Raw genomic sequence first — 16,609 nt, forward strand, 5'->3', positions numbered from 1 at the left:
GTGTAATTTAACTCTATTATGATAGTTATAAGAATCAAATTATGAGAAATAAGGGGGGGAAAGCATCTTTGGGGAAAAAATAATTATTTTAGTTAGAGCTGGGCGATAGAACGATAACGATATGTATCGCGATATAACTTTTACTCGATAGAGAAATTAAGCTATCGCGATAGACCTCGCCGCTCTTGTCCTCTTAAAAAAAATAAAAAAATCAAAAAAAAATCAGCCAATCCAAATTAAGTAGCGCAGAGCCGAACCAATCACAGCCGCAGCGTCACGTCGCGTGACTTGTAACGTACGGCACAAGTGCCAAGCCGCACGTGTGTTTGTTTGGGAAGCAGCCAGCGGGTAATGGAGGAAATGAGTGTGCCGACTAGAAAAATCAACCGAGCGTGACCGAAGAGAAAACAGATGATGGTTCCAATGCCGGAGAGATTGTCGAACGGAAGAGCCATAGAAGTTCCGTAGTGTGAAGGTGTTTCGGCTATTTCAAGTCTGACAAAAAACAGAGTAGCGTGCACTGTAAATTGTGCCGAAAGCAAGTCTGGAAATACAATAAACTGGTGCATGCGTCACACTGTGCGCCACGTTATTGTTTCGGTGAAATGAATTTCTACAGTACTGTTACTGTTAATTCTACTCTCTGCAGTGTTTAAATGCTTACATATACACACAGTTACTGTCTGTCCACACATACGACTCGGTTCTGCTTCTATGCCCCAGCTTTGTTTACTTTTTCCCACCGAGGCTTCTAGACTTCTGATTGGCCAATATTTCTGCACGGTTAGGAATCTAGCGCCACCTGCTGCTTTGGCATGTTCATAGCAGCGTTTTCCTTCATTTCTGCCTTTATGTGTGGACGGGATTATTTTTTAAAACGAAAACGGAAAATCTCCGTTTTCAAAAATACCCGTGTACGTGTGGACGTAGCCTCAGTCTCTGACTGGAAGCGCTAATTCGTCATTCGGCTTTTGTCAGACTAAAGTAACTGTTAAAAGTGTTTGAAAAGCTCAGCTATACAACAAGGAGAGATTGAGAATTTCCTTTTAGTTCTCAGTTTATTTGATATTGACAAAAGTTAGTCAGTTTTGTCTGTTCTTCTGTAAAACAAACTAAGATTTATTTTTAGAATTAATATTTTGTTTCTAAGTGGAATTGACAATTTAGTCTGTTTTGTTTGTTCTATTTTGAAACTTAAACGCTTTAGCGGCTGCCTTTTGTGTAGTTTGCAATATTTGCCTTTATTTATCTGAAAAAGTCTCATGTTCCTTAAGTACATCTACCCTGTTGAACTTATTATGGGAAATAAATATTTAAATAAAAACAAGCTGCTGATTATTTCACATTTTACTTGTGAGCAACGGCACATTTAAATCTTACAAATATAGTTATTTGGCTTATATCATGATAGATATCGTTTTCGCCTGAAATGAAAAAAACATATCGTGATATGAAAAAATCTCATATCGCCCAGCTCTAATTTTAGTCTGGCCCAGTCCCTTACGTCTGCTAGGTGGAGGAGGTAGGGTTAATTACCTGTACTGCAGCCACACACCAGGGGGCGATAGAGACGTTTTGGCTTTATTTTGGGGTCTGTTATGTCGTTTATGATTTCTACAGTGGTTGGTGGTAAACATTAGTGATGTGACGTTCTGTATCAAGGCTTCAAAGCTTGTGTCGAGTATTTGAGGGGGCGTTTCCACGATGCGCGTAACGAGGGTTGCTTCGTTTATGGGAGGAGCTGAAAATGATGACGTCCGAAGCCTCGCTGCCCGGCTGTACCATCGGACTGGTTCAGGAAGTGGTTTGAACTTTGCCGCGAGCTATGACAGCGATATAAACCCCTCAGACTTCATTCAAAATGTGGGTGTTTGATGGAGAGTTGCGGTTAGTGAGAGTGAGCCATCAAATGCCATGATAATATAGCATGCCGTAATGTTACTAAATGATATAACAATATTATACAACTGTAATACGTTACGTGTGATATTTATATTTGCGCTTTGTTTTTATTGTCTTTCCTCAGGAGAACAATCTCAAATAGATGACCTGGTTAGCATGGTGATTGAGGACTCCCAGCCATTTAGCATTGTGGAGGACAAAGGATTTAAAAGATTTGTTAAATCATTAAATGTTCTATGTTCTCCCCACTAAAAAGTCATAAAAGAAGTGAAAATTTAGTTTTTACAGAATAAAATGTGAACAGGCAGGACTGTAGCTGTCCATACCTCAACTTTACAAAAGCACAATCACTGTCCACACCCCAACCACACCTCACCTCACAGTAAATGATCATTTCCATTTTAAGCATTTCCAAATAATCATTTTCCATGCTGCCAGTATAAATATACACAGTATAATGCCATCACTACAATATACATGTTTTACACGCTCCTTTTGTTGTTGACATTTACAGGCTGTGTGCAAAAGGCCACACTCTTCAAATTCATGCCAATTAATATTTTTACGTCCAGTAGATGTCCTACTAGAGAAAATGAAGCTTCAAGATGCTTTGTGCTGGGGTGAACCAACTAGTAAACATACCCCTGACCAACTTTGTTTGCTACTCCGTGAGCAAATCAGTATAGAGGGGCGTAAGAGGGGCGGGACCATCGCAGGCAAGGTCCAAGAAGAAATGTTCTTTTCTGGAGTCAGGATAAAGAGTTTTATTCCGAATAGTGTGTGGTCTAAACGCTGAGCTGTCGAGATGGCTGACAACAGAGATAAAGCTACCGACCAAATGAAGTCATGGAAAGCGAATAGAGGCTCTCAGGTCTATACATTCGGTTTGATCGATTTTTTTTTTGGTTTTGCGCGGTGATGAACTGGAAATGGGCGATTTAAGCTAGCTTTTCGAGAGACCTATCGTTCAGTAGACGATTATATTCAGACATATAACTTTGTTTTGTAAAGGGCTTACTTGCTAGCATTACTATTTCATTCTTTTTAGCCAACGTTCTTCAAAGAAATCGAGTGGGTGACTACACATCTGAGACATTTTGGGCACTAAAAAAAACAAACACGCGAACCAGCCGTGAAAGAGATGTCGTCTGAACAGCACATAGTAATTGTTATGATGCCAAACTGCACCGTTGTATACACGTGTTACTTTTTATGCGTAACACAGTTTGCATTTTTTAACTCCTCATTCAAAATCGCCATCATGTGTTGTTAGTTTGATTAATTAAGTAATAAACCAGCTGCACCGATTTTGTTTCTTTACTGGAATCATCAGGTTAAAGTAGCAGAAAAGGACAGTTGTCATGTATTAGTGTTCTTGTAGTCTTTCTTCAAGATGTATATATTTAATGCTTTTTCTGTTTTTGTTTGTGTGTTGTGTTGTTTGTGTGTTTTGTTTTTAATGTGTCTATTATTAGAAACCAGATGTGCTGACCACAGGCGGTGGCCATCCAGTGGGAGACAAATTGAACTTGCAGACTGCAGGACCAAGAGGGCCGCTGCTGGTTCAAGATGTTGTCTTCACAGACGAGATGGCCCACTTTGACCGTGAGCGAATCCCAGAGAGAGTGGTCCATGCCAAAGGGGCAGGTAAGGCATTATGCTGCAATCATGCACTCAACATTTTTTTGCTTTGAGGTCAGTAAGACAGCAAGACGTTTCATGCCCACACTTAGAACTAAGGATTGTGGCCAGATATACAATCACAATATATTTTTTCTTCATTTTGATCCGATAATAATACTCAAATATGGAAAACGGTGGAGTGCCCGTGTCAGGGCCTGTACCTGCCTCAAGTGGACGAGTTTAAGTATCTTGGGGTCTTGTTCATGGGAGAGGGGAGCAAGAGCTCAGCAGACAGATTGGTGCTGCGGCTGCAGTAAAGTAGACCCTGTACCCATTCGTCGTGGTGAAGAGAGAGCTGTGCGTACCCGTTGATCTGCATTGTCACCCGCACCTATGGTCACAAGTTTTGAGTATTTGGACATTTAACATGAACTAGAATGCCACAAATACAGAGTTACTAAGTTGTGTATTCAGCTCCCGACACCAAAGATTGTCGGTGTTTAAAAGGTATTAACAGCAGCTATGTGGTGCAGTTATTTCTGAGATAAAGCAGTGGCCAAGAATCAAGAATTGTATTCTGGTGCAGGCAGATGGCTACAAATGACTGCATTAAAATACAAAGTTAAACAAAACAACCAATAAAGTGGTCTAAAAGGAAATGTGGATCCTGCTTATTTGTGGATTAACTCTGAACAATTGTTAATCTTTACAGGCTTTACAGATCAGGGCTTCAGACTTTGGACAGACATTGAACGAGTTGTTTGTTGGAATACGAGCAAACTAAGACCCAAACAACTTGGGTCTTATATTTGTCCTCATGATAAATAAAGTAAATACAAGAACTCGAAATTTGTGAAGCTTATATTAGCAGACATGTCTTTTAAAATCTGTATTTATTTTTATTTTTTTCTCCATTATTCAGGGGCGTTTGGCTACTTCGAGGTCACTCATGACATCACTCGCTACTGCAAAGCCAAAGTGTTTGAGCATGTTGGCAAGACTACACCAATTGCTGTCCGCTTCTCCACTGTGGGTAAGAACGCCTTGTTCGCCTTGGTTACAGATTTGCTTAGTGAGGGGGGGGGTGTTTATTCTTCCCTGTTTTTGATGTGATAGTTTGGACTTGCTATTGAAATCTATAGTAGCACCACTGGACTGCACTCTAGGTCCTTACACTCATATGACTCATTGATGTTTGCAGGTAGCAGGAGAGGGACAGCTCAGCTTCGGACAGTGCTGGGGTTTTAGCTAGCAGCTTAAATTGATGTAACTAATAGGGGTGCAACGATATTCGTATCGATATTGAACCGTTCGATACAGTGCTTTCGGTTCGGTACGCATATGTATCGAACAATACAACATTTGTAATTTATTTTATCAACTTTCCTTCTGACAATGCTGTCTGTGTGGAGCGCTCAGTGGATCTGCGCTCGACAGTGCAGCCTAGGCTAGGAAGAGCGCAGGGCAAGCTAGCAAGACAGAAGTTAAGCTCTCCTTGCAACATGGACCTTCCCCACCCTCATTCAGATCTGGTGTTTGGAATTATTTTGGTTTTCATGTGACGTATGACCCTGAAGGTAAGCGAGTCATGGACTAAAGTAAAACAGTATGTTGGATGTGCCATGCAATGCTCAATTACATGGGTGGGAACTAGTGTGTTAGCGCAGTTAGCTCGTTAACGTGTTGGCCGTCTAGCCCCATGCACAGGGCGATCGGCGGTAGCTCGTTAACGGAGATTTGCCGTGTTGTGGCGTTAAGGTCATTTCAACGAGATTAACCTGAAAGCACTAGTGGGAACACAACGAATATGACTGCACATTTACGCTGACATCATCCTAGTGCAAAGACAAGTGGAAGCAGAAAAAAAACAAGCAAGCATGCTACTAACTTTAGCCGAGTCATTTAGACAGCTGTTTAATATGCTGCTGAGAATATAGCCCAGAAGAAGCGGATAGTATAGCTTTTATTTTGGAAAGAGCCATCTCTCTGTAATAAACTCTCTTTTCCAAAGATGAGTGATTCCTCAATCAGATACAGGGCTTGCAATATCGCTAGCCCGACGTCCTGGGGCTAGCGATTTTTTCAGTCGGGCTACCAAAATCTATCTCTTCCCTGCCCGTCGGGCTATTGTAGGAAGGAAAAATATATGTCAATGCTTTTGCATTCTTTCAGAAATGTAGCTGGGTAATTATGTCATTGGCATCGGTGAGCCACTGTCAATATGTGACATATTGAAATCGCGTTTAAATTTGCGCTTGTTTTTTTGCTTTCACTTTGCGATCGCGCGAACTGTGTATAGAGAGCGACAGTACTGATCTGTGAGTGATGATAATTTGTGCACCAATTCCTCTGACATCGTCTTATCAATCGTTAGCTTACTATGCAAACATGACAAGTGAAATCTCCCGCAGCTTAAACATGTGAGAGGTTGATCGCGCAGAGAATCGCTGAGCTTATGTGAGTGCGTGTGTAAAAGCAGCAGTATATATATTTTAGTTCTGCTGAGCCAAATAAGACAGGTCAGGGTGAAGAAGTGACAGCCAAAGAAAAGCTTACCACAAAACGGAGAAGTGCAGCTTTATGGTTTCATGGATAAAATAATTTCTGTGGCTGCAATATGACGAGCTAAATAACCAGGGCTGCACATAAGTGGTCCGCAGGTGCGCATTCGCTTAAAATATATATTTATAATTTTAATAAATGACAAATTAAAAAGGCATGAACATTTTTTTTGTATCGAAAAAATATCGAACCGTGACACCAAAGTATCGAACCGAACCGTGAATTTTGTGTATCGTTGCACCCCTAGTAACTAAGTAACTCAGTGGCTTTCAGGCGATTCTTAATGGGGAAAAATGTTCCATATCCAAAATGTTCCATATCCACAGAGCTCTGACATAGTGGCCTAAAGATTGTGTTGCTTTCCATGTTTTTGTGGCCTGGGGATCACCGAGGATTTGCTACATCACAAATGTACACCACTTCTTCACAGTCCTGCATCTGCTTTCAGCATATTTTATATTTCAATTAAAAAAACAATATATATTATTCAGAATTGTGCATGGGATGGAGTTTGCATCAGAACTTTGACTATACTTATATTTAAACTGTCAGGACAGTTTAAATATGAAACAGGTATGTTTATAAATATACTCCTGGATTATAGGAGCCCTTAATCTTCTCACAACATGTTCATGTCTGCTGAAGACAGTTATGAAATGCTTTCAGAGGAAAATAATATGGACAATTAAAACATTATATTGAATGTTTCAGAAAAATGCAACAATAGAAGATGATGATAATGATTTACTGCTGAAAAGGTTTTTGGTATGAGTTGCAAAACAAACTTTTAAATGCAAAGTGTGAGTAAAAGTGGTTATTTGTTAAAGGAGTGTTCATTGTAAGAAGCTGGCGATGTGATGGTAAGTGGTGTACTTACCATCTTGATTTGTGTGACACCAGAAGGGACATTAAAGGTAACTTTCAACAATGCTACTGGCTGTAAGGTGCAGATGGTACACACTGGCTCCAAATTTAGTTTAAAATAGTCAACCATATTACGTCATTGATTTTTGAGGAGTTGCTGTCTTATGGTTTGTTTGTTTGTTTTTTAATATCCCAGCTGGAGAGGCTGGGTCTGCAGACACTGTGCGTGACCCTCGAGGTTTTGCAGTCAAGTTTTACACTGAAGATGGCAACTGGGACCTGACGGGCAACAATACCCCAATTTTCTTCATCAGGGATGCCATGCTGGTGAGTGGGTGTAGGGACGCATGTGTCTGGGCAGACCGTAATGGTTCAGATTTTTATAATTTTGTGTCAGAGAGTTGTAGTGTTACAGCAGTACTTTATTTTTTTTTATTTATTTATTTTTTAACATGTAAATAATTCTTCCAGGAACAGATTGTAGATCTAGTTTCATAAGTGGATGATTTTTCAGTTTTGTATCTTGTTTTCTTTGTTTTTACATTAAATATCTAACATGGGGTGTTTACACTCTTAGTTTAACTCAAAGTTTATAAAAGCCAAGCTTGTTATTCCTAATGTAAGATATTTAAGACCAGAGACACATTCCTCACAACACCTGTGCTAATATCAGTCAAGTGTACATTGTCTTATATTAATGTCCCATCCTTAATTTCGTGCAGTTCCCATCCTTCGTCCATTCCCAGAAGCGCAATCCCCAAACCCACATGAAAGACCCTGACATGGTGTGGGACTTCTGGAGTTTGAGGCCCGAGAGTCTGCATCAGGTAGATGCTGCTGAGCCTGATACTGAAAAGTCTAGTATATTATGTCATGTCAGCTGAGGTGTTTCTAAAATACACATTTAGGATAAAGAATATTTTCAAGTAAGTCTTTCTGTGCACTGTTGCTCGCTGTCTTTATACTTGTAGTCATTATCGACAGAAACTCTTGTAGTTGTTTTCATGGTCTTGTCTTGTCTCCTGTGCAGGTGTCTTTCTTGTTCAGCGATCGAGGTTTGCCTGATGGCCACCGTCACATGAATGGCTACGGCTCTCACACCTTCAAACTGGTCAATGCCGATGGTGAACGTGTCTACTGCAAATTCCACTATAAGGTCTGCCTGAGGTCAGCTTTATTAGCTGTTATGTTGTGTGTTCTGCCATCTCTGACTTCATTTTTTTAAAATAAATTTTTTAGACGGATCAAGGAATAAAGAATTTGACGGTGGAAGAGGCAGACCGCCTGGCAGCCACCAACCCAGATTATGGAATTGCAGACCTGTTCAATGCTATTGCTAATGGAAACTACCCATCCTGGACCTTTTACATCCAGGTCATGACCTTTGAGCAGGCTGAGAAGTTCCGGTTCAACCCGTTTGATCTTACGAAGGTACTGCAGTTCTGCACAACAGAAAACATCCGAGTTATAAAGTAATACGTGACATAAATGTGCAGTGACTCGGTAACTTGTTTTCCAAAAACGTCCATATTATCACAGGTTGTCTCTAAATAATGACGTGCTCATTTGAAAATCACAGATGACTTTTGTGATTTGTAAATTTTATTCGCGGTGCAGGTTTGGTCACATAAAGAATACCCACTGATCCCTGTGGGCAAACTGGTTCTGAACAGGAACCCAGTCAACTACTTTGCAGAGGTGGAGCAGGCGGCCTTTGACCCAAGCAACATGCCACCAGGCATCGAGCCCAGCCCTGACAAGATGCTGCAGGTGACATTATGGCAGATTTGACAAGCTGGGGGGAATGAAGAAAAGCTAGGTTGGTATTGAGCTCTGTCCTCCATGTTCTTTGTCTAGGGTCGCCTCTTCTCCTACCCAGACACGCATCGTCACCGGCTGGGAGCAAACTACCTGCAGATCCCTGTCAACTGCCCCTTCAGGGCTCGTGTGGCCAACTACCAGCGTGATGGTCCGATGTGCATGCATGACAACCAAGGTGAGACGTGATCAGGTCTGGTACCTGTGGCTCAGAAATGAATCTTGAGTAATCCTGGAATTTTAATCCAGGTAGTGTTACAGTTTATTTATACTGAGTTCTTAACTGTTATTTTTAACTGTTATTATACACGTGACATATACACAAGTGCATGTCACCTTTGAAGCAGACGATCAGTGATGGTGTTTTAAAAAATCTTAGTGATCCAAAAACACCCTTATTATATAAAATAATTAGAAATAATTTTATAACATGGGCATTACATGCATAACCACAGTCATCTACATTGTGCACAAAATGTAAAAACTAGCGATAAAACATTTTATCGCTACATTTCATGCATTGTACAGTGGTAGATGTGTGAATAACGTATGTCATCACTATAGTCACTGATTATGGTTTTCCACAAACATCTGGTCTTTGTTCATTTTTTTCTTTCTTTCCTTCACTGCCTCACCAGTGTTTTTGTTTGACCACCAGGTGGCGCTCCAAACTACTACCCTAACAGCTTCAGTGCCCCAGAGACTCAGCCTCAGTTTATGGAGTCCAAGTTCCAAGTGTCTGCAGATGTTGCTCGTTACAACAGCTCAGATGAAGACAATGTCACACAGGTAATGATGATTTAACAGGATCTGTAGGCGTGTGACACAGAGTGTCTGAGGCCCAGGCAATTTCAGATTTGATAATATTAAAAAGCTGCATAAATCTGTATTTAATATGAACAGTGGATCGAATGATAAGATGAAATTGTTGCTCATTTTTTAAAGGGTAATTGAAATATGTAGATTTAGTTTTAGTGGCTTTTTCTTCCTGTTACTGCACTCTGGTTTCTGGTTTCTTCGGCCTCATCTTGGAAGGAACTATAGTCAAAGCTAATTCTTACTAGTAATAAACAGAAAGTGTAATAGGATGGGTTTTTTTTTTTTTTTTTTTTTTTTTTTAAAGACTTGAAATCAAGTTGATGCTTCTGAGTCAAAATCTGTTTCTGATTAGTTCCTTTTTCCTCTGGAGAATAAACCTGTGTGTTTTTTGCAGGTTCGCACCTTCTACACTCAGGTCCTGAATGAGGAGGAGCGACAGAGACTTTGCCAGAACTTGGCAGGGTTTCTAAAAGGAGCCCAGCTCTTCATCCAGAAACGCATGGTGAGTCCAAGCACTACAGTCTCTCACTTTGCTGTCGCTCATAGTTTGTGCTTTTTGGAATGTGAGGTTTCAGGAAAGATGTTGTGCTTATTGATAAATGTAATCTAAAACGCTACAATAGCATTTACTGAATGTTTATTCTTCATGGCTTATAGGAGATGGAGAGAATGTGTTTTTTAAAGAACCTGCTGTCCTCCAGGACTGTAATGTTTTTCTTCTGTGTCTTGCAGGTCGAGAATTTGAAGGCTGTGCATCCAGACTATGGAAACAGAGTTGAGACTCTTCTCAAGAAGTACAATGCAGAGGCCAAGAAGGTATGTATGTATGTATATGTTTGTATATATGTGCTCCAATTTCCACTGGGACCACTGTTATCTTCACCCTTCACATTTTCTCGAGCTCTTCTCTGAGCCCTTGGTATTTCTCGAGCTTCTCGTGTTCATCCTGAACTATGGTGATGGCACTCACTAATCCCCGGCTTCCTCCACTTAGCATACAGTATAGGGCTGGGCGATATATCGAGTTTTTTAAAAATATCGATATATTTTCATACGAGATATAAGATGTGGCAATATCGTTTATATCGATATAGCCTATGTTACGTTATAATTATACTTGTGGAGCCGCAGGTTTGCCTCTCTTTCGTCCACTTTTGTCTCTACGCAACGTTACTCGGCCTCGCCTCCCCCATAGCTTCACCTGCAGGCAATGACAAGATGAAAGCGGAAAATCTCCGTTAGCGAGTTACCGCGGATGGCCCCGTGCGTGGGGCTGGACGGCGTCAACGTGTTAGCGAGCTAACCGCGCTAACGACATGCAGCCCGGAGGGGCTGCACGGCCTAAAATCCTTTCATTTTCTCAAAACTCGACAGTGCGCCTTATGTATGAATTCTGGTTGTGCTTACTGACCGCGAACCGATTTTATGTGGTACACAGCGCTCAGCAATCTGTCAAAAAATGTTTTAATATGACTTTGCTAAGCTACGGAGCTGCACCGCTTGATGTCGGAGGATTACGGCTACAGAGGAGGAGCCTCGCGGAGTGATACGTACTGTGTGTGTATAAGGACCACAAATGGCACCTGTTTAGAGACGTGGTGCAGCTGTGAAATCTGTCTCTTTGTTATTACGCTCAGCGTCTATTAGTTTACATTTTGACTGCACAATTGTGAGCTTTTTGTTATGCACAAAAACAACATTGTTTTCTTTTATTTATGGACCATGATTATTTAATAAATGCTGATAATTTATTTTTGAGTAATTTCTTCATGTACATCTACGCTGTATGTAAATAAAAGTGCCCGTGTGACATCTGGGACACAGTGTGACTAAGAACTCTCTTTTTGTTCTTAACTTATGGCTTAAAAAAAAAAATCGAGATATATATCTTATATCGCCATCCAGCTAAAAAATATCGAGATATGAATTTTGGGTCATATCGCCCAGCCCTAATACAGTATCAGGGTGCTGGACTTGGGGTGAAACCCTCCATGCATGGTCAGGAGCTTCCTGGTCTTGATGTCAGTGGCTTCTATCTCAAACCTTTGGCCAACTACTAGTATTTTTTTTTCTTTTTTACTTACTGTGCTAAGTGTCTTCTTTTTACTTTATATTTTATACTTTTACTACGTTTACTTGGTTATTATGTTACTATTCTTCATCTTGTTTTATTGCTGCTGGCCTCTGTGAGCCACCAAACAAATTTCGTTGTATAACTACAATGACAATAAAGTGCTTTAACTCTTATTATCCCAACAGGGTACCTGATCACGGACAGGGCATAGGTGTTGTTCTTAACGTTCAGCTGACTCCTCATGACTTGCTTGACGCTCTAACCCATGTGCCTTTTCATGTTAGCTGGACAGGAGCTTCCATGTGGTGCTGAGCCTGGTTATTAGTTGGTAGTTGTATGGGACTGTTACCTTCTGGAGGTCCTTGGGGATCATCACTGTCCAGCCTTCGTTAGCTATTCTGGGTCTCTCTCGTTGACTAGTAGCTGGTTCATTTGTGCTGCTAGACACTCATTTAGTCGGCTTCTTTAGCCAGTAGGCATGAATCGTATCAGGGCTTGGTGTTGTCCAACTTTTCACACTGGAGTCTCTTTCTTGGATGTCTACCACCGTAATGAATACTGGACCCTGTTCAGGGAGGTTGCTGTAGTCTCTTAGATACACTGGTTACTGAGCATTGTTGTTATGTGTTGTGTCCTTCTCCTGTTGTTGTTTTTTTTTTGTTTGTTTTGTTTTTTGTATCTGATCTCATTTGTGTTTTGTTTGTTTACTCTGTCCCTTTTCAGGATGCCACTTTGCACGTTTACAGCCGTCCTGGAGCCTCAGCCATCACCGCCTCATCTAAGATGTGATGCCTTAAATTTCAAAAGATGCACCTGTGTGATAACTGTTAACTAAAATGGACCATTATTCGAGCCATCAGAAAAGGTTCAGAATACTAGCAGTCTAGTTTTTAAATGTTTTGGCTAATTGGTTTTTAATTTAGTTTTTCCAAGCAGTTTATTTCTAATAATTCTCAGCAGCACTTGCATTTTTCTTGTTATCTACAACATAACAAGGTTGAGATAAAGTCGCCATGATTCTACTGCAGTGTTTTTGAGCTTTGAATAGTTATTGTTAGATCAATCAAGTTTAATATGCATTTAAGAGCATTTTATTCCATTTAATTTTGATTTGATTGCATTAAGTTCATTTACTAAACCAGTCTTAGCTAATTCCTCAGAGTGTGTATACTACTAAACTACAATGCTTGAAAATTTAAAAAGCATTGTAACTTTAAAAGAAATCTGTTCACTTGTTAAAAATTATGTTTGGTATCTGCTTTAATGTCAAATCTCGGTTTAAGCTGGTAAAACATCTGGAGTTTTTATGAACCACAGGTTTGCTGCTGCTTTATTTCCCAGAATGAGCAATGATCTGTTGTGGTTACTAGTAGGGCTGTGCGATATGACCAAAATCTCATATTCCGATATAAGACATTCATCGTCCTGATAACGATATAAATCACAAACTATACATTTTTAGACAAGTTTTAACGGCCACCATTTTCTTTCATAGTTTGAGTCTAAGGTTTATTTTTTTAGCGCTTGACGGCTCTTTTTTTGCTTCTCATCCATAAACTATCTGCAGACTCTTTCCCGTGATTCAGTTTATTTTGAAAAGTCTCAACAGGATGTTGAGCTTTATTGTGAAAGGTTTGTGTGGAAAACAAACAAGCGGACAGCGGAGCCACGCGATGGTTTTACCGTCATTGTTGCTAACGACAACACATAAAAGCAGGTGCTTGTCTTGTCCGTCCGTAGTGTGGTTATATTAAATATAAGAGAAAGAGAGAACTTTAAGAAATGGTTATATCCACTACAGTGACCATCAAAACGATGAAATAATATTGCTGTAAACAGTTTATTTTACGACACCACGAAACAAACGATAGCGTAATAGGAAACGATAGACGTTTTTATATCGTCATGTGATATATATCGTTATATTGAACAGCCCTAGTTACTACTTCTTCATATTTGGCTGAACCACTGGTGAATGTTATTGTGGTATGTGGCAATATGCTACCAAGAATTATTATTTACTAAGATAGTCTTTTGTGGCTTTCATATGCAAAGCCTACAACTAACAATGGAGTTGAACTTTATCTGAGATCTATTCTGTGCCTGTAGTAAGGAATTTGTAATTAAAAGTTTATCATTTGTCTACTTTTGTCTTCCATTCTTTAAAGAAATGGCAAGTGATCGATTGATTTCCATGCTACCTTTAGTTGCAACCTTTAGTTGGGAAACAGTTATGTTCAGACTTATTATTTTACATTATCTCACATGGAGGTTGTGATGTTAGAAGGTAAATTACATTGTTCTGTACAGATAAAGCTGGAAAAGTCAATAACAAATTTCAATTCAATTTTTCAATTAGACAGCTTAGTGCAGGCTTCCAATCCCTTTATACAAGGCAGTGCATGAGATGCTGTAGCATTTAATCCAAACTGGCATTTCAATTTGGCTCTCATATCTTTGTCAGATTTGGTTACCACTGTCTCCCAAAGCCACCACTTGGTGTAAATTGACAAGACCTGTTAGCTGTTTGAGGTTCCAACTTAAAACATTAGTGTGTGAGGGTGTAAAGTAGTAACTTAGGTGGAGTGAGTGGGAGCGACACACATGAGCCAGCTACTAACTAGAAGAATCTCTGAATTTAAAAATGTGTGATTAAATAAAAGAATGTTATACTGGATGCATTGTGATTGACAAAGATTGACGTTTAAAGACAAAGTAAAAGAAAGTAATCCCATATAACTGTATTAAAAGGCATTATGCTAAATATAATGTTCTTGTGAGAAGGGGCTAATAAAATGTAATTGAAGAAAGATTCCATAAAGCGAATGAAACATGAAGTAAATGTTCATGTGTAATGGATATGGAAGCCCGTTTCCGCCACTAAGTATCCATAACTTGAAATTTCGAGTTTTTTATTTTTTATTTTTTTTTGAAATTTTGACTTATTAACTCGACATTTGGAGAAACATAACTCAAAATTTCAAGTTACTTTTCTCAAAATTTCTAGTTAATAACTCAAAACCGATCAACAAATTGGCGCTTTCGCGAGTACGTTTGCTGATAGTAACTTTAGAGAAAGAGAGAACTTTAAGAAATTAATATATCCACTACAGTGACCATCAAAACGATGAAAAAATATTGCTGTAAACAGTTTATTTTACGACACCACGGAACAAACGATAGCGTAATAGGAAATGATAGACGTTTTTATATCGTCATCCGATATATATCGTTATATTGAACAGCCCTAGTTACTACTTCCTCATAACCTCATAGCGTCCTCATAACGCCATCGGATTCAGCTAATAACACAAGGATTTCATCATTTTTGAAGTCACGCTGAAAATACTCAGCAATCTGTGCATTCATGACTGGATTTAATACTGGTAGCTTAGCTGTAGCATTTGTAGCTCAGGGCTTCAGCTTCCGGTTAACAAGGAAATGACGTCATTCACGTAGATTGGCAGCGCTAACTCAAAATTTCAAGTTACTTTTCCTCAAAATTTTGAGTTAATAAGTCGAAATTTTGAGAAAATAATTTTGACTTATTAGTCATCTAAAAGAGTTTTCCTAAAAAACGAATTAGGCAAACAAGCAAAGCAAAAGGGAGCAGAATTCAGGTTTTTGTGAAAGGCCAAAATCAGGCAGGAGGAAAACTGGGAAAAAAATGCTCCAAAGCTCAAAGCAAAAATCTGGCTTGGTCATAGTGGACAGTGGGATATGAAACATCAGATGCAGAAGTGATGCAGCAGTGGGAAGACAGGACAGATGTGAGGACCAGATAACAAAGCAAGCAGCAGCCATAGCTGTGTTAATGTAATGTAGAGAACACGTTGTGTTGTGTTCAGAGATGGGCAGTAATGCGTTACTGTAATCTGATTACTTTTTTCAAGTAACGAGTAAAGGGATTACTATTGCAAAAACGGTAATTAGATTACCGTTACTTTCCCGTAGTAACGCTGCGTTACTGCGTTACTAAAACCGTGATTTTTTTGCAGAATGTCTCATTCTGCAAATGACAGTGACGTAAGCGAGTGCGACGGTCGTAACAACAGCTGTGTGCAGATCAACAATGGATCACATATCGATTGTGGGAGAGAGTATGAGCGTGCAGCGTTTAAAGCGTGGAAGTACTGACCTTACTTTGAGTTTGATTCCATAAAAAGTGACAAAAACATTAGCGTCCATTAGAGCTGGGCGATAGAACGATAACGATATGTATCGCGATATAACCTTTTCTCGATAGAAAAATTAAACTATCGCGATAGACCTCGCCGCTCTTGTCCTCTTAAAAAAACAAAACAAAAAACAAAAAAAAACCAGCCAATCCAAATTACGTAGCGCAGAGCCGAACCAATCACAGCCGCAGCGTCACGTCACGTGACTTGTTACGTACAGCACAAGTGCCAAGCCGCACATGTGTATTTGTTTGGGAAGCAGCCAGCCACCGTACCGCCCGGGTAATGGAGGAAATGAGTGTGCCGACTAGAAAAATCAACCGAGCGTGACCGAAGAGAAAACAGATGATGGTTCCAATGCCGGAGAGATTGTCGAACGGAAGAGCCACAGAAGTTCTGTAGTGTGAAGGTATTTCGGCTATTTCAAGTCTGACAAAAAACAGAGTAGCGTGCACTGTAAATTGTGCCGAAAGCAAGTCTGGAAATACAATAAACTGGTGCATGCACTACGTCCACACGTACCCGGGTATTTTTGAAAACGCAGATTTTTCTATGCGTTTGCACCTTTCGTCCACACGTAAACGGCGTTTTTGGTCACTAAAAACGAAGATTTTTGAAAACTCCGTTTTTGCATTTACGTGTGGACTAGAAAAACGGAGAAAACGCAGCGTCAAAGGTGTGCGCATTTTTTGACGTCACACTGTGCGCCACGTTATTGTTTCGGTGAAATGAATTTCTACAATACTGTTACTGTTAATTCTACTCTCTG

The 16,609-nt window shown here is 39.8% G+C and overlaps 1 protein-coding gene across 1 annotated transcript; it reads left to right on the forward strand.

The window, feature by feature from the left end:
* Nucleotides 1–2,594: 2,594 nt before the first annotated feature.
* Nucleotides 2,595–13,807, forward strand: cat (catalase). Its single transcript, XM_026175242.2, has 13 exons — nt 2,595–2,773; nt 3,378–3,549; nt 4,448–4,558; nt 7,148–7,278; nt 7,674–7,778; nt 7,982–8,107; nt 8,191–8,382; nt 8,569–8,721; nt 8,809–8,947; nt 9,428–9,558; nt 9,983–10,090; nt 10,321–10,404; nt 12,386–13,807. Exons 1-13 carry the CDS (start codon nt 2,708–2,710, stop codon nt 12,449–12,451), a joined length of 1,584 nt encoding a protein of 527 aa, XP_026031027.1. The 5' UTR covers nt 2,595–2,707; the 3' UTR covers nt 12,452–13,807.
* The last annotated feature ends 2,802 nt before the right edge of the window (nt 13,808–16,609 follow it).

This window comes from Astatotilapia calliptera, chromosome 7 (genome assembly GCF_964374335.1).
Source record: "Astatotilapia calliptera chromosome 7, fAstCal68.1, whole genome shotgun sequence".
Classification (NCBI taxonomy): domain Eukaryota; kingdom Metazoa; phylum Chordata; class Actinopteri; order Cichliformes; family Cichlidae; genus Astatotilapia; species Astatotilapia calliptera.

Coding starts and splice junctions, on each gene's coding strand:
- cat (XM_026175242.2), top strand. CDS start 2,708: ATGGCTGACAACAGAGATAAAGCTACCGACCAAATGAAGTCATGGAAA. Junction 2,774..3,377: donor AAGCGAATAGAGGCTCTCAG/GTCTATACATTC, acceptor GTCTATTATTAG/AAACCAGATGTGCTGACCAC. Junction 10,091..10,320: donor TCTTCATCCAGAAACGCATG/GTGAGTCCAAGC, acceptor TGTGTCTTGCAG/GTCGAGAATTTGAAGGCTGT.